This window comes from Ailuropoda melanoleuca, chromosome 9, assembly GCF_002007445.2.
Source record: "Ailuropoda melanoleuca isolate Jingjing chromosome 9, ASM200744v2, whole genome shotgun sequence".
In the NCBI taxonomy this organism is placed as follows: Eukaryota; Metazoa; Chordata; class Mammalia; order Carnivora; family Ursidae; genus Ailuropoda; species Ailuropoda melanoleuca.
The window spans coordinates 88005447-88032553 of NC_048226.1; the positions used below are offsets into that span (position 1 = coordinate 88005447).

The 27107-nt window shown below is 47.0% G+C and overlaps 1 protein-coding gene across 1 annotated transcript in view; it reads left to right on the top strand.

Moving 5' to 3' along the window:
• The window catches only part of FER1L6 (fer-1 like family member 6), a 117790-nt gene that overhangs the window by 46730 nt on the left and 43953 nt on the right, over window positions 1-27107 (top strand). The window contains exons 17-23 of the mRNA XM_034668521.1: window positions 1069-1221; window positions 6508-6685; window positions 9783-9907; window positions 14863-14997; window positions 18131-18280; window positions 25416-25526; window positions 25794-25955. Coding sequence (XP_034524412.1) covers window positions 1069-1221; window positions 6508-6685; window positions 9783-9907; window positions 14863-14997; window positions 18131-18280; window positions 25416-25526; window positions 25794-25955 — 1014 coding nt within the window. The remainder of the gene's footprint in view (window positions 1-1068; window positions 1222-6507; window positions 6686-9782; window positions 9908-14862; window positions 14998-18130; window positions 18281-25415; window positions 25527-25793; window positions 25956-27107) is intronic.

The window sequence follows — 27107 nt, forward strand, 5'->3', positions numbered from 1 at the left end:
AGATACCAGGTTTTGTGTGGGAAGATTTCAAGGAGAGGTACAGACCTGCTGCTTCTGTCAATCTCAAAAGTTGTATTTCTTGTTCCAAATCTGTCATTCCCTGGGGACAAAATAAGCAGTGGGAAGTTAGGTTAATAGATACAGGAATTTTATTAAGCACCCAGAAGGTTCAAACCATGCATCAGGACTTTAGATCTGTGACTGACCCTCTGGCTAGGAAAGCCTCCTCACTGATGTTTCTGTTTTCGTATCAAGAGAGAAGGGATGTCCTCTTTGGGAACAAATGACACCAGAGGATTATAGGGTTAGAAAGACAGAACACCTGCTTTGAGCCCAAGAAAGCCAAAGCGTCATTTATGACAGTGTACCTCCCTTTTGTTTTGGTAGCTATGCTGGCTCAGAAATGTGCATTTTAAACACTCACAACATAATGGGCCTCTTGGCAGGGAATTCTGCAATTCCTATCTTGATTAGCTCAATTTTAAAATAGAATTTAATGTGCAATTTAGTTGACTTTCTCCTGAATAACCACCTAAAATGAAGCTAAAATACTTAGCAACCATATTTTAGGTCAAAAATCCCTTGTAGAATTGTTTTTCCTTCCTTAAGAGCAAATAGAAAGACATTCAAAGACATTCATGGATTTTTGTTTTTGCTTTCCCATTTGAATATTCTGAAATGTTACCTGGCTTTTAGGAGGACCAATGTTTGAGGATGAATCATTATTACATAATTACAAAAAAGCAAAACAAAGGGGAAGATGTTTTTGTTCCATAGACCGAGATGAGTAGGCCATCAGAGGTGCCACATCATGGGTCCAACTTGCATATCCTTAAAGCACAATAGCACAGTTGGGCATATGGGGGATACATGTACCTGTAAGTCATGACATAGGTCTTCTCCAAGAAGCTACACTTAACTTGCTTGCTTGCATAGATGTTTAAGTGGCTAGACGGTTTAAGTCACAGAATTTGTTTTACAGAGGGGGACTGTTTCAGGATAGGAGAACACTGGAAGGGTACCTGTTAAGCACCAACCCATCAAATCCATTCCCCTCCGTTCCCATAGCCACAGCACACCATCCCCGACGTCTTCATCTGGATGCTTAGCAACAACAAGAAAGTGGCATATGCCCGCATCGCCTCCAAGGACCTGCTCTATTCCCCCATCAGGGAGCAGATGGGCAAACACTGTGGGAAGATCAAAACTCATTTCCTCAAAGTAAGTCTGCACTATTTTTGACTCAAACACAGGAAATCTCTGTTTTTCCTGAGTCTCTCAGCATTCCTAGTGTGTGTCCCTATATCTGACTCTTCCCCAAAACTTTCTAAGGTCTGAGGACAGACCGCTGAAACATCTGGCCCCCTCTTGATTCAAACTGATTTGGTAGACCATCCTGAGGCTGAATATTTTCCAGTTTTCCAATTACTGTGTCAACAGACACATATCAATGTTTTTTGTTTTGTTTGTTTGTTTTTAAATCTAAGGGTTGTACCTCAAGGTTGCTTTAATTTTTATTTCTTTGATTGCTAGGAGAAACAAACATTTTTCTATTAGTTTTCTCTCTACCCTTTCTCTTGTATAATTTGTCCATGGCATCTTTTCATGTGAGTTCATCTATATTTTAAAAATAAATTACAAGAGAAAAGCCTCATATTTCACAGAACTGGAAGCTTAGGCTTCCTGGTGGCCTTCACTTGTGAAATTTCATCTTGGGTCCACGCACCCTTCATGAAGACAGGTCACCTGATGGCTCCCCTGATGCCGCACGAGTGGACAATCGTAGATACAGTCTCCAGATGGATGCTGCTGCTGACTCTAGATCAAAATTTGGGGCTTTCTGGGAGACCCTGGGTATTTTACCTCTACTACTGATTTCTATCTCAGAAGTAGACTCAAGCGAATCTGGAGAAAGAGTGGTTCCAGAGGCTCACCACTCACCAGTGACTGACAAGCACGTGTAATTCGACTGATTAACTCTTCCCAACTCGTCGTTGACTTTCCTGGCAAGTGTAGTTCTGATTTCTTGCTGTAGCGTAACTAGGCTCTACAGCCTCAGAGGGAGGGTGAGAAGGCTCATTAGCCATGCCGTAGGAAGAACGGGTGAAGAGAGAGCAATACTTCACCGAGAAGACTTGACAGCATGATAGAGATGTTAAGTGTTTGTAGGGCTACCATATGGGTGATGAGTTGAGTGTGTGTGGTGCGTGTGTGTTTCCAGAGGATAGAACCAGGCCCCACAATAGCTGTGACAGGGAAATAGGTCCCTATGTGGAGGTCCATATTTGTTCTCTGTCCCTTTGGTCTAAATATGGCAGTGGGCAGTTTGATTAGATACCCTCTAAGTGCCATCCAAATATTAAGTCTACCTTCGATGAGATTGCTAAATGCTGCAGACAAAAGAGGCAGTAGGGGATAATGGTTTAACGCTTGGGCTTTGAAAGAAGGGGAATCTGGGTGGGAGTTTGTATTGGTTTATCAGCGCTGCTGTAACAAATGACCACCGAGTGGCTTAAACAACAGAAACGTATTATCTCACAATTCTGAGATTAAGGTATCGGCAGAGTCATTCTCCCTCTGGAAGTACTAGGGAACCACCTGTTCTAGCTTCTGGTAGTTCCTTGGCTTGTGGGAGCATAACTCCAAACTCTAGACTATGTTCTCCCTAGGGTGTGTCTCTCTTCACATGAAGTCCTTTCTGTAAGAACCATGCTCCACTTTGACTTCATGTTAACTGTATCTGCCATGACCCTATTTCCAAATAAGGTCATATTCTAAGGTACTGGGGGTTAATGGACTTCACTGTATGAATTTTAGAGGAATACAGTTTAACCTATTACAGAATTCTGAGGCTAATATTTACAAGCTGTGTGACCTTGGGCAAGTTACTTAACAACTCTGTGTTTCCTGTTCTTCCTCCATCAAATGGAGATGGTGCTGAGGGTTAAGTGGGTAACTGCCCATAAAGAGGGCAGAGTGGACATCACTCAGCGTTATCACTCAATAAATGTTGGCATTCAAATAAAGGGGCCTCCAACATCTAGAGGCCGTTTCTGGACTCGTGTGCCCCTTCATATCCTGTGAAGTATTTGTGGCTCTGTATGTCGTTTTCTATCATGTGTATAATGTGATTCTTAAACTGATCCCTGTAAAGCTGTAACTGAGGGGAAAAAAACCGTTCCCTCTAGCTATTTACCACAAATGTCAGAGTTTCTCTTCGACTTTCTCTGTCCAAGGAATTCTGGGGTCACAAGAATCATTTGTCTTAAAAATAGCAAATCATTTCAGAAGGCTCTGCGCTAAAAATACTAGAAAATCAGTGTAAAGTTCCTCCCTCCTAAATATTTGGATGTACGCTGACTTTATTTAAAATTAGAACCAAGAACAGCTGTCACATGAAGCCCGAGGATGGACATAACTGAGAATTCAGGACCTCCGTCCCTGGACTGGGCTTATGTCTGTCTGTATTTTCCTTTTGCCATTGGGATTACTTTGGATGATAGCTTTTTAAAATTTTGTTGAATTCAATTGCACTGACTTGATGAAATATCTTGATAATATGATTCAGCAAAACTATTTTCAGTCCAGTTTTGATTGTCACCCTTGCTTTCCCTTTCTTCCCTCTCTCCACCTCTCTTTATGTCCCTTTCTCTTCACCAAAATGATGAATCTGAAAAAAGCAGGAGCAGCGCCAGAAAGGCAAAATCTTCACCCACCTACCACTCGCTCTGATTTCTTAGCTGAGAATTAAAAGTGCAGGAGGACAGAGCAGAGAATGCAAACCTTCAAAATCTCCAGGGCAGAGTTTCCTCGAAGTTTTGCTGTGCGACAGTTGCCCTTTGAGTGGCCCCATCAGCTTCCATGTTCAAACCCGCCTGTGAAGTTGCGGGTGCCCCCTCTTGAGAGGGTCTCATGGTGCCCATTAGCCAGTAGAGGGCTCCCAGAAGTTCTGCAGTTAGGAAACATCTCTAACCTTTACAACCCACGCTTGCCGACATTATTCCTCCGGAATAGTTAATTTACAAATGTTGGGAAACGGGCCCGGTTTGGGGAGTATTAATCTAGAGGAAACCAAAGTGTCTCATCTGAAGCCACATGGCCAAACAAATAGTAAATTGTACTAGTAAATCATGGTCCCTAGTTCCATGATCTTTCTTGTTTTCTACTTTAAATATACTCATAATGCTATAGTGAACAGGGCGAAGTTGCTGGAACAAGATTTGATGAGCTCAGCCCAATTTACCCTCCAAAAGAACAGAGCTCTCCTGCTTTGGTCTCATCCCCCCCATATCCGTAGTGGCCATAGGCTGGCAAAGGACATTCATGACCAAAAGGAAACTACGTGTAGAAGGAGCTGTATGCACTCAGAGCCCAGCTGGAGAGTGGCAGTCCTCCTTCCTTTTCTCTCCGCCCTCGTGAAGTCCCTGCGCTCCGTGTGAGTCCACCCCAGCTGGAGTCCAGGGAGCCCCTCCTCTGTCTCGCCTCCATCTGTATCCCATCTCCTGAGTCCCGTCACTTCTCAGGACCCCAGCTTTCAACCCAGCTTTCCCTAGGATGCAGCACCGAGTGGTGGCTGGGTCCCGCCACGGACTGAAACCTCTACAAGCAGGCGCACCCTCTCTTTCTCGTACTCCTCGACCAACTTCAGCGCGGTTTGTGTGAATTACCGTCTCTCATCCACATAATGAGCAGGATTCCTCATCTTTGCCTGTGTCATTTGCTTTCTTCTCTGAAAGCTTTTAGCAAATCCTTCCTGGCACAGAGTAAGCACTCACTTAACGTTAGCCTCTGTTACCACTGTTAGTTCCCAACCCCCGTGGCTCTATTCCAGCCTTCCCTCTTCCTGCGATGCCTTCTCCACTCAACTCCTGAAGCACCCATTAAAGCCCAGCGAAATATCTGATTAAAAAAAAGATGGAAACACCTGCTACTACTTCTCTGCTCCCTTAGCCTTTTCTCTCTTACCCTTGACCTTGCACTTGAATAAATGAATGAAAGTCGGCCTCCTTGTCTAGATGTGAGCTAATAAAGGGGGGCCCAGAAGTGTGTCTTGGTCATTACGATGTCCTCCTGACCCCACTGTCTCAGTAAGGCCCTGGTGCCACTTCAGGCAGTTACTGAATTGAGTTGCTGAAATCCATTTAAGGGACCCACAGTGCAAGATAGAAAGGTAAACAGCCATGCTCAATTTTGGACTCAGGTGCTCTCCACGGGTGCCTTGGAAACTGTTGGAGCAAGCTGTAGCCTCTCATGTAGGATTTTGTGATTCTCTCTGGAAAAGAAGTGGTGTGGAAGGAGGGGGAAAATATTGATAGGAAATCCAAAGAAACACTAAGAGACACTTAGCCGAGTCAACAAAATCTGGAGAGGTAGCTACTCTCAGAATGAAGGTCTTGCCAGCAATCCTGAACACAGCCAAGTCTGGGGTTTGGGACTCTTTAGTTTGGGGAAGGAGTCCCCTAATCCTGGTGACTGAGAAATAAAGAAACCACACCGCATTGGGTTATACCCTCCACATCTTGAGAACACATGCACCTGTATATACGGACTCATACCACTTACACTAACACAAACACACAGATTCAGACAAACATAAATAGAAATCCAAATCTGAGTACATTCAAGGGGCACGTGGGTGGCTCAGTTGGTGAAGCATCTGCCCTCAGCTCAAGTCACGATCCTGGGGTCCTGGGATAGAGCCCCACATCGGGCTCCCTGCTCAGCGGGGAGCCTGCTTTTCCCTTTGCCCTGCTGCCCCCCCCTGCTTTTGTACCCTCTCTCTCTCTCTCTCTCATGCTCTCTCTCAAATAAAATCTGTAAACAAAACAACACAAAAAAATCAAAGGGGAGAATGCAGGGTAACAAGGGAATTTGAAACCATGCTACATGAGGAAGGGATGCAGGGGCTAGAGATGGTTAGCCAGGAAGGAAGGACACAGCAGAGCAGGTGGGTGCCTTCAAGCACACGGAGGTCTGACCTGTGGAAGAAGCACTTGCGTCCTTCTGAATGAAGCAAAGAGGTCGAGGCTGTGGCTGGAATTCCAGGTGCTTGGAGGTTCTGGGAAGGGAGGTTTCAACTCAGCATGGAAAGAGGCAAGCTATGGGGGTCCAGAGGCCGGCATCTAGCTCTGGAACTATCTCCCCTGGGTTTCGATGCTGGCTCTGTCACTTGAAAGCTGAGTGAACTTAGGGAACTTCTTTAACCCCTCTGAGCCTGAGTTTCCTCTATATAAAACAGGGGCAATAATCGTACCTTCCTGTTAGATTTAAAGGATCCAGGGCTCGGAAGTGCCTATTTAAGCTGCAGGCCCCACTAAACATGGATCCTCCTCTGGAATGGTGCATGGTGGCAGCTGGGGTCACTGGTCTCATGTTGATACAAGATTAGGTCCTGAGAGCTGCTCTCTGAATACCTGTCTTGGGGGTGTCCCCAGATCCACAGGACCTCTTTTCTCAAAGAGTGAGGTTCCTCCTAATGATGTGGTCTTCCCTGTAACCTTTCCCCAGCTTCCTGGAAAACGGCCAGCGGGTTGGTCAGTGCAAGCGAAAGTCGACGTGTACCTGTGGCTGGGCTCCACCAGACACTCAGGTGCCATGTTGGACAACTTGCCGGCCGGCTACGAGGCAGAAATGTCCTCCAAGGGGGCTGGTACCATTCAACCCCCAGCCAACTTGCTCTACCAAGGTATGATGCCCCCCTGGGCAAACAGGGTCATTAGGTGTGTCCAGGGGACTTCTGAGAAAACAGTGGGGAGGGTGGCATGCGTGAGCTGTTTGCACAGTATTTTAGGATCAACTTACTAGCCTTTTAAATATACAGTTTCTAAATTTTCTTCCTTACTTTCCAATGTCCCATCTCAAAAGAACAAAGTGAAGTCATTCAATACATCTAGAGTAAAAGTTTATATTTTTCTGCTAATGGAGAGAACACAGTTTGAATTTCTTTGTGGGCAGATTATTTAGATTGAGTTTGCGTTGGAAGCAGAGATGTCTTTTAAAAACACATCAGTAAGTTTTTGCTCTGATGTGATGCGTGGTGCTAGGGTTTGACCTATAAACTGCAGGCATTTCCATTTACCAGTAACCACCCAGTGGGAACTGGGTGTCATTGGGGTCACTGGTGCTTCTTCAGCTTGGTTCTTGACGTGGTTACTTTTAGAAATTCAGCATGCTTTATGTAATCCTTTCTTCTGTATGATATTCTCTATGAGTGCCATTATTTTCATTTTCATATAATTTAGGATTTCATTAAAAATATGAATGCCTTACAGTTGCCATTTACGTTCTGTTTCCAAATGGCTTCGATTTGCAGGATCTTCGCTGCTGAATTCAGAGTAGACTGCAAGTTTACCTTCACGTCAGCTGAAGATAAGTTTTGCATTAAGCCAGTGCTGAAAGCACAGAACTGCCCACAAATCCAGGTTTTCTGTTTTTCACAAAGCTCCTCTGATGTTAGTTGACCTTGACTGCCAGTGGAATCTAAGTGGCTCAATAGTTAGAGAAGACAAGGTTCTGGGGACATGTATCCAGTGGCTCCCCTCAGGGCTTCTGTGCCCAGTGGCAGTGCGTAAGAGCAAGGGAAGTTCAGCCCTGTCTTCTTGGAGAATACATAGCCCCTACCAGGTGCCAAGCATGGTGCCCTCTCCTTTATATGTTAGATTGAATTTATTTGTCACATCAGTCCCAGGTAGTTTCTTCATTTTACAGGGGGAGAAAGGGTGTACCAGAAATGCTTAGAAATTGCCCGAGATCACATAGCTAGTGAACGATGAAGTCAGCTTCTCCAAACCCTGCTTTATTTTCCCTGCTTTCTCTCCTGCCTTTAAAGTTTTCATCTTTGAGTAAAAGACACCCACGTCAAGTTATCTTGTTATTTCTGTAGATACTATCTCTAGAGATCTGAAGTACCCAGACGTATTTGCTGTCCCAGCTACTTACAATTCAAAGGAGAGGAAAGATTTTTTCCAAAGCTTTCCGATCCTCTGCAGTGAGCTATTTTCATGGAGTGACCTAATAACTTTCTCTGCTGTGCCCTGACACTGATGGCTTTGGCTGCCTTCCACACCCACTGGAGAATTGTGTTTCTTCACCCATTTTGTGCTACAGAAAATAGCCGTCCAATCAATAATGAATTTGCACCTGCATATGGCAGGCCCAGTGGGAAAACTAGTAGGGGATGCAGAGATGAGAGAGGGGTCATCTGGCCCTCCAGTGGGGGCAATCAGACTTGTCTCTACTAACCACAAGTGGGAAGTGAGCCACACAAGAAGGGGGCCACCAAATTATGAGAGCGAAGAGGAAGCTGAATTTATTAGTCTAAGGGACAGAGCTGGTAAGAGTTTTCAGAAAAACCAAAACCTCAACTAAATAAGTGGTGCCCCCTAGAGTTGTGTGATGTACTGCCTACGTGGCTGTAGCTGGGGACTCTGAGGGATGCCCAGGTGGCCCCCAGCTGCCACCATCACAGGTCACATTACAATAAACAGTAGTGACAGCTATACCAGCATCTTCACACCACTTCTTCCCATGTGTCAGATACCATTCTTATCCTTCGATCTCCTACATCAACCCTATGAAGAACTATTATTACTCCCATTTTATAGGCGAGGAAACAAAGGCACAGAGAGGGGTAACGACTTTGTATGAGTCCATGTATAGACCTGTGTGACCTAAGCCTAGGAGTGGCGTGGCAGGGGTGGGGGGGCAGTATTTGCACCCTTAATTTAACTATGTAGAACTAGTAAAATTGGTATGTGAGAGTTCCTGTACCCCAGTCCCCACATCAGTGCAAAACATTGGTACCCTGAACACAGTATAAGGTAGCCTTTGGGGGAGACAGGGAACAGGAATGCGGAAGGGGATAAAAAGGAGCAAGTGGACATGAAAAAAAAAAATAAGAGGGGACTTAAAGAGTCCCACAAACCCAGGAATATGTAAGTCAACTCTTACCTGTCCCCCCCCCCACTGCCCTGGTCCACCCTCACCCACAGCCCTCTCTCTGCTCCCGTCCTGTCCACAGATGCGCTCACTCCTGCCTTTCATGCCCATGTCCTCTGCCTGTATTTCTCCCAGCATGCTAGTCTCTGGCCTCATGTCACTGGGGTGTAGGTGCTTGTTTTAGCCTCTGCCCCCTCCCTGAAGCTCCCCAAGGGCAGAGGCTGTCAGAGCCACTCCAGAATCCTTAGACCAGACTGTACCTGGCACACAGTAGGCACTCAAGATGACGTTGGCTGCCTGAATGGAAGAATGGATGAGTGGCTCACTCAAGAGCTTGTTGAAGCAAAAGCTATTAGTGGGGCAGCCCCTTTCTTACACACACACACTTACACACATGCGTGCGTGTGAGCATGTGCCAGTGGAACCAAGAAAATCACTAAAACATGAAATGTGGTATTTTGGAAAGAGAAGTTGAGTTTGGAATCTGACAGAAGGGAAATCCAGGCTCTGACATTTGATAGCTCTGCAAACTTGGAAGACTTCTGTAGCCATTTGCCTCCTACGTATATGGGGATAATTACGTATATCATCGCGGGGTTGTTATGAAGATGAAAACCCACAGTGCGGTAAAGGCGCCAAGGAGAGTGCAGGGCTCCGAAGTACCCATAGATACCCCCACACACACTTTCTGGAGTGCTCCCACTTCAGCCTCGGAGGACGGTGATGCTCCTAGTCTTTGCCCCCAGATCTGCACACCTGCAGACGTACAAGGTGTGCGCACAGCTAGTCGCACTTGCTTTGGGAAAGCCCGTTGATGCCTGTCCCTTTCCACTATTCGTCCACAGCCCAGCACGTCTTTCAGCTGAGAGCACACATGTACCAAGCCCGGGGCCTCATCGCAGCCGACAGCAGCGGACTCTCAGACCCCTTTGCCAAGGTCACGTTCCTTTCCCACTGCCAGACCACAAAGGTAAACAGTGAAGCCCGCCTGCCTTCTTCCTGCAGTGCAGAGCTGATCCACAGCAGAGCCCCCACAAAGCACAAAGCAGAGGCATGTGACAAATACCAGTGTCTGGGTGTGCAGGTTTTCAGACTCCAAAGCACGTGTGCAAGGAATGATTGAGATGGGGCATGTCTCTTGTTTCTAATGTGACCCATGGTCCCGCAGCCAAGAGAGCAAGTCCCCAAGGTGAAGGAAGGGTGTGAGGAAAGAGGGATGAGGAGGAGAAGTGCAACCTGGGATATCTGGAGTGCCTGGGCGCAAGGCCAGGTTCGGAGGGGAACAAACACACGAGAAAACAGCACACAGACACGCACGGCCAAGTGAGGCTTATGATCCAGCCTTTGTGAGGCATCTCGGTGGGAAGGAACGCTTTCCAGCTTTGTGGTCAGGAAGCCCTAGACTTTGCACCATTGCTTTCTACTTACCAGCTGGGGGACTCTGCACGCTTTCAACTGTGCAGTGCGGTGTCTCGCTCTGGAAAACATTACTTCCTAACGGATGTGGTGAGGGTTAAAGCAGGTGGGTCTGCACTGGTTTCCTCTGGGCTCTCCTGCTTTCCTAGACACCGAGGGCTAAAAAGCGGAAGGGTCTCTAATCAGTGGGCGTTTCATAGGACACTTTTCCCATTAGATCGTAATATCCAAGGATTGACTCTGTTCTCTGAGGATTCAGTGTTCTGAGAGAAAGTTCACAAGGGATTCTCCCATCTCCGGGAGTGAAGACAAACACAGAGGACCCAAAGAGACCTGAGTAGCTCATCTACTGTCTGGCCAGATTTACTCACTAAACCTCCATCTGTCATCTAAAAATAAGGCTGTTGTAGAGAAGCACAGAGTTAAGTGTATAAAGTGATTGATGAATGGAGACCGTAGCATTGGCTTGTGGCACACAGGATGACATGTCTCTCCAAGGCGAGGCCGGTGACCTGGGAGATCGAGTTAGTTGTGGCACGCAGACCTAGATCATAATGTGAATCATCATCTCGTCCATTTCTCCGGCACCTGCGGAGTACTTGCTCTGTGGCAGGTCCCGTGCTGGGCTTGGGGGCTGCACCATGGAAAATCCCATAATGCATGGCTAGACAAAGTCTTCTGAGAGCCACAGGGAGAGAGGTTAGTTCTGTCTGAGGGGGGCAAGGGAGACCTCGGAAAGAAGGTCATTCACTTAGTGAAGGAGCATGAAAAGCCATGAAGCATGAAGACTCCAGACTACTTTCTCTTCCCTGTGTTTTGAGGGGTAGTGCATAGCTCAGTGATTAAGTGACTCTGGAGCCACATTGTTTGGGTTCAGATCCAAGCTCTAGAATCAAAGTCCTCAGGTTGATGACATTATGTACACTTCCCAGAGGGTAAACCACCTAGGACAGTGCCTTGCTTGTAACAGTTTCTAGTGACTCCTTGTTATTACTGTTGTTGAGGCTTCCCACCAGAAGGAAGGAGGATTCTCAAAGGGTGGACCCTGGGGCCTTCCTCCACCTGCCACAAAACCATGGGATTCCAGGTCTGGTACTCTCAGGGCCCTGGATGGGGAAGGGGTTTGGGTGAGCCCACTGGGTTGAGGGATTATCTTCCTATTTTGCATCTCTATCCAGTACCTTCATTTGATTTGAACTCATTATCTCAAAGGAACAAATAGCATTTATCAAATTATCATTTGAAAGGGAAAACAGTTCCTGTTGAGCCCCGGACTTTGCCTCCGTACTTTTGAACCAAGTACCTAATTTTTGTTAGGAATAATAGCTGCCATTTGTTAAAAGCTCCCTATGTGCCAGGCATCATGCTAAGCATTTTATATGTGTTGTTTACTACATCTCATTGCAGCCTAGAGGTGGATGTTATTAGTGTCCCCATTCTGCAGATGAGAAGGTAAGGCTTAGGGACCACGTAGGTAGAAGGTGGTAGAGCCAAGATGGAAACCCACATTGGTCCAGTTCCAAACCCACCTTGCGTAACCACTCTGTTTCCGTTTTGGTAAGCAGAAGTTCCGGTGTCCCTCTGCAGCTTCACTGTCCTGCTGCCTCAGAGCATGTGTGTGACATGCCCCGCTCTCACACTCTTCTTGTTGGGAAAAGCTGAGCCTGGGGCCCCTGCAATCCTATCTGAGCTCCACCGTTCACCTGGTAGCACCTGCCTGAACTGAAGCCATGGAGCTGAGAGAGAGCAGTGTCAGCAGGGCTGGTCCTGCAGCTAGTCCTCTCTAAAGTGATGTCATGATCTGAAATATGTCAGAAGGGGAACCCAATTATTCCAGAGGTCACTGATGATGTGGGACTTAGACTTCTTATGGTAGCTAAAGGATAAAGGGAAAGGGAGACAACTCCCCCAAGAGGAAAGCTTTGGAGACAGAAGGGTAGAGGGACTAAGTGGAAGAGAGAAGCTTTGGAAGAGAGGAGAGGACATCACGGAGGGGGGGCAGTGCAGAACTTGACATTTCAGGCAGTCAGAGTCCTGAGGACTCAGACGGTCTCTTGTTAGACTTGAGTACCCAATGCACCAAGACTGGCATGTTGTAGATGTTCAGTAACTCCTTACTCATTCATAAATAGCGTGGTGGGGTGGAGTCGGGTGGGCAACAAGCACTTACTGAGCACCTGCTGTGTGCCAGGCACTTAACGTGCTTTAGCTCAGACAATGGTCATTACAACTGTACAAGGTCGGCACTAACCCCATTGACATGGGGGGAAGGATGCTCACAGGGGTTAATTCACCTTCCCAAGTTGAAGCAAGTGATAGAACTAGGGTTCTATTTCAGGGATATCTGATTCGAAAGTCGTGCTCCATCCATAGTACCTCACTCCTTCTACAGAGTGTCAGCTAAGTGCTACCCAAATCTCCCAGATGGCATCGAGCACAGTCTTAAGGGAGCCCTGAAGAAGAGAGGCTAGTCATGGGCACCTCGGCAGAGAAGTGGGAGAATTTTTGTTTGGGTGAGCCTTTTAGTACCTCTTGAAGGTGGCCGCACCTTATACTCATGGGAACAACTCTGAGGACATTCATTTATTCGTGCAAATCGTGATTGAGCGCCTGCTATGCACAGGGTGCCGTGTCGGTGCCTGACACGTGCCCAGCACATTGGATGCTGACTGTGCTAAGAAATAAATGTTGAATGAATGAATGCTGTCCTCTGGGATCTTATCAAGTGGTATTTATGGCCCAAAGTGCCAAGGAAGCTATCAAAATATTTCTATGGGGAAGATGCTGTGAGGATCATAAATGGCTTTGGTATCACATTTCTGCATGCTGCAAAAAAGTTCGCATTTCTGTTTTTAAAAAAGCAACATAAAAATTCGTGTTTCTTTGTGATGTCAGACACCCACATGGGGTGACTTTTCATTGCAACTACCTAACTCCTGTTTGTAGGTTGGTTGAAGCCATTCTTTCCTTGTCCAAAAAGTTAAGATTTTTTTTTTTGAGATTTATGTCAAAAACATCACTGTGTCTGAAGCATAAAATACTCTAAAAGCAAAAAGCAAGAAAGGAAGGAAATGGTGGAATGCATGATATTTTTATGACTCACGTAAAGAAGAACAATAAAAAATTCTCTCCTGACCACAGTGCCAGCAGTTTAATGTCCTGACTAGAGATGCCTCCTGAGGTAGAACTCTGAGATGCCAGTTTGATTTGTTCTTTGGAGTCTGGGAAGTTAATCCAGGCTGGATTCCTCTGTGATCCCTCTGGCATGCACAGTGAGAAGTAAGGGCGTAGGTCAGAGGGGGTGTGGACATTCCCCAGGACCCAGCAGCCTCGGTGCTGTGTTCACCTGTGATATCACCTATTTGTCTGCACAGCCTGGGAGAGACGGAAATGTGACTCTGTGGCCTCTTTCTGGGGGCAGCCTCACCATTAACAGGCCACTTTCTGCCCAGGAACACAGTCTACCCATCCTGCAGACGACCCCGGTCTTCAGCTCTGTGAAACTGGCAGGTGTCCAAATATCCCATTAAACCAGAGTAGAGGAGGCGAAGACAAATGACACACCCCCTTCTGAGGGTAGCAAGTGAATGGCCTGGCAGGGGGGCTGTGAGCCACTTTCAGGTGAGACATTCATGGTTCTAAACCAATAATGCAGATTAATGTCCTCTGTTCTTTGGTTTCTCCATCTGTAGGATGGACACAGCCAGTAGCCAATGTCACAGTTTGCTATCTGAGAAAAAAAGATGTCATGCAAAATGGTGAATGTTATTTTGAAGACTCTGATTAGTTCAACACAAATAACTACCCACAGAACAGTGGAATTCCATAGAAGGAATATTAGAGTTCAATGCCTCTGTTTGCTCAGAAGGAACATTAGAGTTCAGCCCCACTTATTTGCTCATAAGTGAAGAATCACTAGATCTTCCCCTCCCCCAATGTGCCTTCCATGAAACGGAGATCATATTAGCATCTACTTGGTGAGGAGGGATGAGGTTAGCAGCCTGGGCTTTGATGCCAGACGATTCAGGTTGAATCCCGGTTCTGCCACTTGCTGGCTCCGGACAAAGTGAGCCCTGGTTTCCCGATCTATAAAATGTGAGCAGGTAACCGCCCACCTCCCAGAGTGGTTTGGAAGTTAGAATGAGACCGTGTATCTAAAGTGCAGCTGCCGGCACATACCTAGTGCTCAACCGCGGGTAGCTCGTGTTACCAGAGCAGCCCTACCGCGGGGCTTGAGTTGAAACTGTGGATGCAGATAAGGTGTTCATCATTGCAGGGGCCCTACTCGGGCACTTCTGTAAGCTCTTCGGGACTGGGGACCTGCACCCCGCATCTAGCCCACAGTGGCCCTATGTCGGTCTATGCTGTGGCTTGGATGTTAAGGGACAGAACGAGGATGACAAGGACGCATTCTTTCCGTCCTCCACCAGGAACTGTGGAATGAAGGCACCCCTCGCCCTCCAGCCCTATCGAATGATCTTTTGCTTTTCTCTCGGCCCCACCTTCCAGGTCATTTCCCAGACCCTCTCCCCTACCTGGAACCAGATGCTGCTGTTCAATGACCTCGTGCTGCATGGAGACCAGAAAGAGCTGGCGGAGTCCCCACCTTCGGTGGTGGTGGAGCTCTATGACAGTGACGCAGTGGTGAGTGTCCCAGGCGGTGCCCACTGGACCGCAGTCCCCTGACGTACTTCGTCTAACCAGACCCGGCAGGTACCCAGACGCCATTCTGACCTGGGAAAACGATGATTTGAAACGGGAAACTGGGTGATGCTCATTTGCTTTCCTAAGGGGTTTTTCACTTGGATTTCCCATGAGATTGCAATTAGAATAGGATCCGGGTCATGAAACTTTAGTCAGCACACACTTCTACAGGAACAGGGTACTTGTATAAAGTCACCTGCAGTTGTACCCAGCCTCCAGCTATGTCCTATTGCTGCTCAGTAAAAATGTCCAGGCCTCAGGGGCCTGGGTGGCTCCGTAGCTCGAGCATCTGCCTTTGGTCCAGGTCATGATCCCAAGGTGTTGGGATCCAGCCTCGTCCAGCCTCCCTGCTCAGTGGGGAGTCTGCTTCTCCCTCTACCCCTCCCCTGACCTGTGTGCTCTCCCTCTAGCTCTCTCTCTCTTAAATAAATGAATAACATCTTTAAAAAAAAAAAAAAGTCCAGGCCTCTTGAAAACTGGAGGTGTTTACTGACCTCTCTTGCCTGGAGGGAACTGGGTGGATATCATCACCCATTCAGCCCTCGTAGCTGGGTCCTGTTTTCTCTCAGTTTTGCTCCCAAGCCCTGCAACATTCATCTCCATCCCATTTCAGTTATGATGTTAACCAAAACTTTTCCTCTCCAAAGATGTCTGTGTTCCATACTAAGGAGATTCAAAAGCTTACTGGAGGAATTTTTTTTTTTAATTACTAAGACAAACCTCCTTCTTTTCAATTTTATTTTTCTTCTCCCTTTTTAAATTAAAAAAGTCTAAGATAAAAGGCAAAAGCTTATTTATTTATTTATTTTTGGAAGTCTTTGCCCCTTAGCAAGTTGCAGAAACACAAATGTATTAAGTACAATAGTTCCAAGAAGCCTTCCTACCGCCTCCTCACTTCCTCAAGGACGCTGGCAGCTCTGACCTTGATGCAAGGTCAGAAGGAAATTAGGATGGGAGAATTGTAGAAGATGGGCAGGGACGTTGGAGAGCATGCCCTCTTGCTTCGTGGAGAAGGAACCAGAGACCCAGGAAAGTCAAATGCCTTGTTCAAGGTCATAGGTAGCTGGGGGCAGAGCCAGAACTTGAACTAGCCTCCTGGGTCCATCCTTTCTTGCACGCGTGGGAGTAGCTGGTGTGGCTATATCCCTTTAGACACACACATTCCACTTTTCTATATCACTCTCTTTGCACCCTATCCCTCCAGCTGCAAATCAGAGCTGTAAATTTATATATTTATGAGTTCTACTGTTGTACATACAGTATAGATTTTCTGTAGAGACAGCCACAAAATAAATACCTTTTAAGTTGTGTTGCTAGCAACATGATTCCCACCCTAAGTATTTTTGTATTTGAAAACCAGTAGCAATGATCAAGCATCTTTGTGAACTCCTAAACCAACCTGCTGGACTACGTGGATTTCCCTTTGCTGTCGCTTTGCTTTCAACCCCTTTGAGACCCCCGTTCTATGACTGCCTTCCTGGGCCCCACCTGGGCCAGACCCTTCACAGAGAAACAATCAAAGGAAATGTAGGAGAGAAAAAAAATATATGAAAACTTTGTATTTTCTTCCTGGAGAGATACACATAGACACGCAGAAGGTTCTGTTTACACCTGGGGGCTGCAGTTACCCGGAGCCCACAGCCCCAGGGTGGTGATCAGATGATTACATTCTGACTCTGCCAGAATGTGGCTCCAGTCTAGAACTTTCATTACCCAGTGGCTTGTAACCCTCATTAGGGCTTACTGCCTCTCTAAGCAATGAGTTTATATTTGGCAAATTAGCTCAGTTTTAAGTATATACTCTTTTGTGCCCAGGGCAATTTTACTCAATTATTCCCAGCTAGGACCATAGATGAAATAGCAGACAACTTGCGTCACATCTAGCATCCATCTCTCCAGCCCCACCAGCGGATACCAGCAGGCAGCTTTGTTCGTTTTAATGTCAAACTAATCATCTAAACTAATCATAAAATCATCTAATAATCATTCATTGAAACGAAACCCCACTTTCACCTCAACCAAGGTTCTTTCTACAACCTGGAATGCAAGGGCTGGTTTGAGTCCCAAGGCAACGGAGCAGGGCAGCCATGAAAACCTGGCTGAAGCCGGGCGCTGACTGCGGGCTCTGTCCTTGTACTTTGGAAATCGTTAATCCAACAGCTTTCACTCAGTAAAACATAATGAGTGTCTGCCCTGGGCTGGGGGACACAGCAGTGAGGAAAGCAGGCAACGCTGCCATTCCTGAGATAAAGAGCAAGGCCGCCCCCTGCTCCAGCCCCATGCTGCTCCTGGAGGAGGCTGACCCACACTCTAGGGAGCAGGTGCGGAGAGAAGCAGGAGACGGCACCATCTCATAGTTCTTAAGGGCACTCGAGGCTAATATGCATACGTACCATACAATAATATTTTAATGGCCTCTTTTATTACCAAGAAAAATGGGGCAGAACTGCTCTATCACTTGAACGTACTTACCATCATCATCATATTACCTTGTACTGAGTGCTCACTGAATACCAGTCACTATGCAAAGCACATACGTCATTAAGTCAATCCCAATGGCCCCATTAGCAGGTATTATTTTTAATCCCCTTTTAAGGCATGAGGCTCAAAAAAGTTGTGTAAATGGGCCAAGGCCAGAGAGCTAGAAAGCAGCAGATTTGGGAGCCTGGACTCAGGTCCTGACCACACGTTCCTGACCACAATGGTGTCCGGCCCTGGAGAGCTTTTGGAATGTTCGGTACCACCTTATTTCTTCTTTTCCCCTTCACGTCTACCCTAGATGATCATTTTAACTTAATTCCACTGAGTTCTATCTATTGAGAAGAAATAGAACCCCTGAGAGACTTGGGCCCGGAAGTTTTCCCTGGGACCCCAAATGGATTCCCCTGCACTCCCCCCACCGCCCCCAGCCTTGGTCAGGGATGAGGTGCTTGGCAGAAGAAGAGAGTGGGTTAGTAGCAAGAGGGAGACACTGAGGCTGACGGTTTTGTAAGATTACTTTTAAAGTGCACTGATGCAGGTCAGAACTAGGTGGGTAACCGTGAGGGACAAACTCCTTTCTTTTCTGCCGTAGGGGAAGCCAGAATATTTGGGTGCCACAGTGGCTGCTCCTGTTGTGAAGCTTGCTGACCAAGACTATGAGCCACCCAGGCTGTGCTACCACCCCATCTTTTGTGGGAGCCTCTCCGGAGGGGACCTCCTTGCTGTATTTGAACTGCTGCAGGTAGGCAAACCAGAAGTGTCATCTGCACCAGAACCTACCCCGTCTTCCTGGCCAGAGAAGGGCCCTTGCTGGCAGTACCCTCCGTGAAGCTGTGCTTGGTCACTCCCTGCTGCCCTGGGTCTGGAGGTGTCTCTTTCTCAGTATCTGGGAACTGCCACTTAAGAGTTCAGATGACAAAGGCTATTTCTAGAGCCCCTGTGCTGTAGGTCAGAGTCCCAGGATGAAAGAGCCTATGGGCTTGGCCAGCAATGCCGGAGCAGCCCTATATGCCCATCCTGGAGCTCATATGGACCATGAGAGGATACGGGGGAGGAAGGGAGCAAACTTGTGGCCACCTACCTCATGTGATGTTTGCTGCCTCACATGGACCTCCCTCAATCCATTTTCCAGATCGTAAACTGAGGGTTGGCGTAATTGACTGACCTACCTCATTATGTGTCTAAGAGCTGGATTGAGACCTTTAAAGCCTTTTGCTTCTTACACTGCCTCACATAGTTTCCCGAAGACAGGGAGCTCTTAATTGGTCCCATGAAGACATAGGGGAATTTCTGAACATGTGCCTCAGAAGACTTTTCCAGAAAACAGAGGCAAGAAACTGGGAAGGGAAACTGAGACTCTTAGGTCCGACTGTCCAGTGGAAAACCAAATGGGACACGGAGAAGACCTGGAAAAGGAGAAGACCCAGGATGGGGCCTGCATCAGAGACCATTGCGTTCACTGAGGCAGGAGGCACTTTACCTTTGGGTCAGACCAATTCTTCTCTAAATAAGCCTGTTTTTCAGAAATCCCATTAAAAAGAAAATTTATTAGGTAGAGAAACTAGAAGGCAAGCCCTCCTAACACATAAGAGACGAGGGAGAGGGAAGGTGACAGTTGGAGCCCCGGGTATGGATCTCATTGCCACCACTTAGTAGTGTGTCACCTCGAGGAGGTTGCTTCATCTCTGTTTCCCCTGCAGAATGGGGATGATGATCAGTCTACCGAAAGTGCCTGGCATGGAGTAAACACTCAACAAACACCGCCTATTTTAGTGGTGGTAGTTGTCGTGTGCCAAAAATATCAAAGCAAAATGTCTAGTCCCAGCTGTTTATTTCAGGTGAAGAAAGTGAGTAATGGAGAGGTAATGACTTGCTTACCGAGCCAGGTCAGGGCCTAGAACCCAGCTATACTGATCGATTCCCCTGATCGCTGAGTGGCTTGAAAATGTCTTGGGCAGCAAACAGCTGAGAGTGCCTTTCAAAAAGATCAATGTTGCCAGTAGCAACATTTCCCAAAGTGTGTTTCTTGGAACACCAGTCCAAAGGTAGTGAAAAGAAAGTTTAAGAAATGCTTCACATATTCCAATATCCTTTTTTGTGTTCATTGGTCTTCTTTTTAATGTTGCTTTTCATTTATGGAAAGTGGTACTTTTTTACTTAGCAACATAAAATTCCTTTTTTGTTGTCGTTGTATGTATTATATACTGAATTTTTACAATCATAACTTTTTCTTAATTTTTTTTTTAGTATTTCTAGGCTACCCACTTTTTCTTTTTTTTAAAATTGTTATGTTAGTCACCATACAGTACATCATTAGTTTTTGATGTCGTGTTCCATGATTCATTGTTTGCGTATAACACCCAGTGCTCTGTGTAGTACGTGCCCTCCTTAATACCCATCACCAGGCTAGCCCATCCCCCCACCCCCTCCCCTCTAAAACTCTCAGTTTGTTCCCTTTTTAAAAACTAAAATGATACCTAATGAAAATGCTCACTGGATAAAACACAGGTGATGAAAGTGGTGGAGGAATGGCCAACTTGGGAAAACCAGAGCTAGTGTAAGTCTCCCATGTCACATGTCAGGAAGCCCAGGCTCAGGGTTAACTGACTGGGGATTCAGTCAGCTGATCTTTAACAACCAGAAACTGCTGCCCTGCTCTGAGCCTGAGTCCCCTAGTCCCTCAGTGAGGGGCTGCGTGACTGTTCCCTATGGATTTCCTGAGGGATGGCTCTCTGGGTTCCATGGTCTTTCCTCCCTCCCCACTGAGGGTCCCCCTCCCCCCACTTCAAGCTAGGGTCCCTCCCACCCTTCAGGTTGAGAACACCCCTCCCCACCTCCCTTTGTGCTGAGGGGCGCCCTCTCCTCTCCCTCCCATCTCCCTTTATACTGAGGGTCCCCCTTCACCCCCTCCCTCCACTGCTGAGGGCACACCCTTCCCTTCATCCTGAGGATACCCCTACCCCTCCCTCCCTCTCCCCTCCATGCTGAGGGTCCCCGGAGATCCTGCTGTTTCCTGACAGCTGCGTTAATTGTCAGAGGTGAGCAGCCTAGAAGATATCATTCATTAGGGTTTCATTAGGACTTCTCATTTGATTGCTTGCTCAAAAAAGTAATTTGATCATCAGCACGACAATCTTAGTATGTAGATCTTGTACGTGCTGAGAAGACAAGAGCTGGAAAATGCCTTCGTTTGTCGCCAGCTGCTCTCGGTTTTCATCCGTGGGTGGTTTGCTTCAGCCTCTCCACCTCCGTTACTGAAATGCTTCCCTGTTTCAGAAGAAGGATTTGGTAACTGGCTCTTCCATGTCCACACTGAATGCATTGTCTCCACTTCCCCCCCAACCCAAGCCAGTGGCCCCCCTGTACGCCCAGTCCTGGTGCGTGGCCCCACTCCTCTCCACTGTTCTCTGCCTTAAAAACTCAGGTTTAATTCTTCCCTCTGCGTCCTCATCCTTAGCCAGGCCAAGCCTGTCCTCGAACAGTTTCCATCTTCCGTGCTGCCATATTTCTCTTCAGGATCCTCGCATTAGCCTCTTTCCTGATGTTCTAGCTTCTTACTCTTTTCTTGTTCATGTCATCCTCCACATTTCTTCCAGAAGAAACTTGGCCCATTCCACTCTCCTCTCCGAAATCATCAATGGCTCCCCACTTCTTACCTCCAAAAACATTTCTCAAAGTCTATTTTGTGGAACACCAAATACAGTCCCTCTAGTTACAGTGAAGAGAAAGTTGGGGAAATGCTTCAAATTATATCCCTCCTGGGAATCTGGAATGCCCGTTACCATGGTCAACACTCTGAGAAGATCTGAAATTTCCCAAATGTTGTGACTATGACTCTTTTTTTTTTTTTCCACGTGATTTTCGTATCTCATGAAAAGAAAGCCTGGCCCATAAGAGAATGTCAGGTTTCCACAGCTTAGCATTCAAGTTCTCCTAAAACTCGTCTTCAAACTGCTTCTTCAGCCTCACGTTTCCTCATGTTACTCTGCACACGCTCTGGCCTCTTTATGTCAGGCTACTCCAGGTTCCCTGACCTCACCACACAGATGTGCTCCTCTGCTTTCAGCCATGCTGTTAGCCCCTTCCAAAATGTCCCCCCACTCCCCCCACCCCAACCTCTGTGCTACAGCCACCTGTTTAAGATAATGGTCATCATCAAAGTTCAGAACAAGAGATGCCTCCTCCAGGAAGCTCTCTCCACCCTCCCCCTCGTCAAATTAAATGTTTCCTCTTCTTCTGTCCTATAGCACATTGCCTCTTTCTCTTTTTAATTCTGGCTATAGTAAGGTCAATCGTTTATTGGCTTGTGTCCATTAATTTGTAAGCTTTTTGAAGGCAAGACAATTTCACTCATTCATTCATGTAGTCAAACTCAATTCTTGAGTGTCCACTGTGTGTCAGGCATGTTCTTAATTCATCAGTGAGGGGTGCCTGGGTGGTTCAATCAGTTAAGCATCTGTCTTCGGCTCAGTCACGATCCCAGGGTCCAGGGATCAAGTCCCGAGTCGGGCTCTGTACTCAGCGGGGAGCCTACTTCTCCCTCTCCCTCTACCTCTCCCACTTGCTTGTGCTCTCTCTCTCTCTCTCAAATAAATAAATAAAAATTTTTAAAAAATAAAAAGAATTCATCAGTGAATAAAACAGGCAAAACTCCCTGACCTCCTGAGACTTATATTCTAGTGAGGAGACGATAATAGAGGATACTGTGTCAATTATAATGTAACAACAGTGTGATACATGCTAAGAAGAAAAGGTAATGCACTGCGAGATGTGGAGTGGACATGTGTGTGTTGGGGGAGGGGGCAGGTCGACATTTTGGCATCCATGGAGGCCTCACTGAGAAAGTGGTATTTTAGTCAAGACCTGAAAGGAAGGAGCGAGTCGGCCATGCTGGTATCTGGGCAAAGAGCATTTGATGCAGTGGGAGCAGCAAATGCCAGCCCATGAAGCCGAAGTACGCCATTTTCAAGGACCAGCAAGGACACAAGTGTGTCTGGAGCTGAGAGTAGATGAAGTCAGAGGGGAAAGGTTACGTGGAGCACCGTAAGGAGTTTGGCTTTTATTCTATAAAAGATGAGAAGCCAAGAGAGGATTTTGAGTCTAATGTCTGATTTATGTTGATAAATATGGATGCTAGATGGGGTATACACGGAAGGGGCCAAGGGGGAAAGGAGGAGGCCAGCTGGGAGGCTCTTCAGGTAAGCCAGACTGGAGAACTGGAGACTTGGATCAAGAGTGTAGCCATGAAAAAAGAGAATTCCAGCAGAGTCCTCAGGATTAGCTGATGGATTGGAAGCAGGGTGTGAGATTCATCTCCATGTCGCACATGGAAGGCAACAATAATAGACACACGTCGTAGACTTTCAATACAATATCTTCAAACACGTCTCACTTGTTCACAAAAATACGTAGACAAAATCCAAGCGTAGGGTGATAATGTTTTCATTGCGAGAGGATTTGAATTTGTTTCTGAGGTAGTTTGGGGTACTAGCAATCCTAGCTCGCCTGAATCCAAGATGGTGTGAAGTCGAGCTTCCATCTTTGCTGTCTCCAGTAGACCCTTCCTCCTAGGGAACTTACATGTGCCAGAAAATGTGCCAGGCACCTTGCATGCTGTCTTGGCCATTCATCACAATAACCTATGAATTAGATATCATGATTTTCACTTTACGAATGACAGAGCTGAGACTCAGAGACACTGAGCAACTTTTCCAAGTTCACACAGATAGCAAGCAATGGAGTCCTGGGCTGTGTTACCCGCAGCACTGAAGAAGAGGGGTAACGCAAATGTAAATGATGGGCTGAGGGACACAGGATGCAGAAAGGCTTCTGAGCAACAGTGACTTTTCAGATGAGCGAGGCTGAGACTAGGGTCATGCATGACCCTGAGAGTGGCACCTCCCTAAATTTTGCACTCTAGGTCCTCATCCTGGCCCTGCAACTGGACCTCTTTTGAGGTCCTGATATATTGTTTCCACTGGGATAGTAGGGCAGTCGGCTTTTGGACCAACTTATTCAACCCACCTCCGATGCTTACCCTCTTGCTTTTACAACTGTTCTTTACCTTCCTCTGACCCCATGTGCTGAGTAACTATACACCATGCAGATTCGTAAGCCAGCAGCCAACCCATTTTCCCGTGCAAATGTCTACTCTTGGCTGGGAGCAGTCATTCAGTCTCCACCATGATGCAGAGCCCTTCAGGATCCATGTTGAGTTCAAGGGCATCTGTCAGGCGCCGTGGAATAACGTCTCTTCAGGACATTTCCTGGCGGCCCCGGAATGAGGAAACAGGTGGTACTTCTATAAAAGCCCAGCCAGGGGCACCATCCTATGCCACCACTTCCGCTGTTCTGTGGCTTTCCCTCCAGAGCTAGAGGAGCAGTTAGCTTTCTCAGGGAGGCGAGGTTTTGCAGGCTGAATTGCTTGGGCTGGGCGGTACTGGACGTGCATCCTCGCGGTTTTCAGTGCTTTTATCTGGTCTGGTTCTGCAGCTTCATTGTCTCTGCCTCCTTGGCGTCCACAGCGTCTGCTGTCTTTGTCTGAGCTTTCTTGCAATTAGCTTAACCACATCTGCTGTTGCCAGCGAGAATACGTCTGTGAAGAAGAAATGGTGATATGTGTGTGCTTTTGCCTGTTTTGAGGAGCAGTTAAGCTTTTTCGAGCATGTGAAGCTAATGTGTCAGTCAGCCAATAAACATTTATCAAGAATCCACTGGATGTGGAGCACTGCTTGAGGGGCTTAGAGAATGACATGAAGTAAACAGAGGCTTCTTCTTGGCCAAGTCAGACAAATGTGCCCAGTGCATCTGGCTCTCAAGGGGCTTGAAGGGTCATCTGGCCCAATATCTGGGGCCCAGAGAGGGGAAGGGACTCATACAGGGTCACACAGTGGGGCCTGGTTACTGGGCTCAGGCCACTAATTTCTGTAGTAAGCTTCCACAGAGAACACATTGCATTTGAAGGACCAACCGGTAGGAGAACCACCACAGTGACTGGGGTCAAATCAGGGACAGCTTTTTGGAAGATGTACATGTTGGGCCAGGCCTTGAGGGCAGTGTGGGGTGGCCTTCATAGACTTGTCAAGCCAAGCCATTTGTGTGAGATTTCAGTGAAGCACAGGGATTATCCTCCTGCAGTTTCTGTATCTTCAAATGCACAGGAAATTATACCTTTTCATGCTGGCGGTCTGTCTTCAAAAGACTTCATTTCTGTTTCACTGTTGAAGATGCAGTCTCTATTTGACTAAATATGAAGCTCTTAGGACTCCTGGGTGGCTCAGTTGGTTAAGCGTCTGCCTTCCGCTCAGGTCATGATCCCAGGGTCCTGGAGTTGAGCCCTGCATCAGGCTTCTTGCTCAGAGGGGAGTCTGCTTGTCCCTCTCCCTCAGGGCCCCCCACACTAGTGCTTTTTCTATCTCAAATAAATAAATACTGTTTTTAAAAAATAAGTAAATACGAATCTCTTTTGTCATAGTAGGTAATGAGGGTGTAGCTAAGTCTCAGAGCTCAGAACTGGACTAGAGCCCCTCTCCACACCTCTGCTGTCATTCCAGTGTTATTCCATCAGCTTGTGAGGACCCACTTGTCTTTTCTTCTCCCCTCTGTATTGTGAACTTACAAAAGTTTTAAATTATTAACTTTGCAGTACATTGTAAGTGCTCACTGCATGTTAGTCACCCTCATGAAGGTGTCAATGAGTAAATATTTGTCAATGAATAAATCATTAAGTGTGGTAAAATGCACTGTCTTAACTACACTTCATGCTAGAAACAGTAGTTTTGTTAAGCAAGTGTCCTATGGAGGAGGTGGTTGCTTGGCGGCACTAGTCTGCCTCGCCTCTCCCCCAACTTCTAAGAAACACTTGTTCTGTGTGGTAGGTCCCTTCGTCTGGACTGCAAGGGCTCCCTGCCATTGACTCACCGGATGTTGCCCAGATCTACCCAGTTCCCGCCAACATTCGGCCAGTGCTGAGTAAATACCGAGTGGAGGTATGGTGCAGGGGAGGACTCTGTTGTTCTTTAGGGCCGAGGGCAGTGATGCACTGCCGTGCCTGCCTGTGTTATCTAAGGGGCTTGTGGGGTAGAAATGAGGCATAGCTGATAGGATGGCGCCCTCAGGGAGCTGCACCGTCCTGTCCCAGAAGAACATACTTTAGTTTCTAGGCAGCACACCTGACTTCCCGCACCCACACCAGGGCCTGCGTGCTGGCTCCTCCCTGGGTCTCTGAGTGACAGCTCTGCTGGTCTTCTCATCAGGTCCTCTTCTGGGGAGTCCGAGAAATGAAGAAGGTACAGCTGCTCTCCGTGGATCGCCCTCAGGTCCTCATTGAGTGTGGGGGACGAGGAGTCAAGTCCTGTGTGATCCAGAGCTACAGGAACAACCCGAACTTCAACGTCCAGGCAGACGCTTTCGAAGTGGTACAGCCTCTCCTTCTCCTGCCTGCTCATTCCCTTCATTTCCACAGATGGAATCCCCTCCTTCTTTCACTTGGCTTGGGAAGATGCTTCAGAGTTTTGGGTGTCTGCTACCTATAAGGAAGAACAGTCTAATTAAGTGAAAAGCGAGAATATCAGAATGGGATAAAATAGACTTTTGTTATTGCTGTTGCTTTTTTTTGTTTTTAAAGGTTCAGCAAATTGGGCTGCTTGGGTGGCTCAGTTGGTTAAGTGTCTGCCTTTGGCTCAGGTCATGATCCCATGATCCTGGGATAGAACCCCTCATTGGGCTCCCTGCTCAGCAGGAAGCTTGCTTGCTTCTCCCTCTCCCTCTGCCTGCCTTTCTCTATCTTTGTCAAATAAATAAAATCTTCAAAAAAAATAAAGATTCAGTAAATCAAAGCAGGTGAACAGTGGTTCCCAAAGTGTGGCCCCCAATTCATCAGCATCAGCATCCCCTGGGAAGTTGTTAGAAATGCAGATTCTCAGGCCCTGCCCCAGTTCTGCTGAATCAGAAACTTCTGGGGGTTGGGGCCCAGACCCGTCTGGCTTACCGAGCTCTCCAGGTGATTCTGATGCATGCTCAAGTTTGTGAACCAGTGGCCTAGAAGTTTCCTTAATGAAGCTTATTTTAGTGGTTAGATTTTTTAAAAATTATTTGTATGTAGCATGTCAGTGGCTTGTATGTGAACTTGTTTCTAAAGTGATGTTTTTTGACACCTGAGCTTCTGTTTATTTTAATATTTCAACACACATTTTTGTGCTCTGATCTGGAACTAACTGTGAAGAAAGTTTGCTTTGTGCAACGCAGTCAGTTCCAACGGACACATCTTCTAAATTAGCAGAGAGTGGCATTAGAGAATGTACATGGTGTTTGCAAACCTTTCACACTGGGCATTGTTGAGCCTCTGGGGCCACTGGGGGACACGAGAGGGAGGGCACTGGCTCCTTACCCTCAGCTCCATTTTTAATGTGTCCACTTTCATCTGTTTTCTATCTTGGTCCTGGGTCAGCATTCAGTTGAGTTGGTAGTTTGTGATATTTGCAATTTACACCTGGGGTGAGTTGCCAGTGCCATCCCTCATATTATGGGTAATTATTCCCTGGCTTGGAAGGCAATTCTCCAGACTTCTG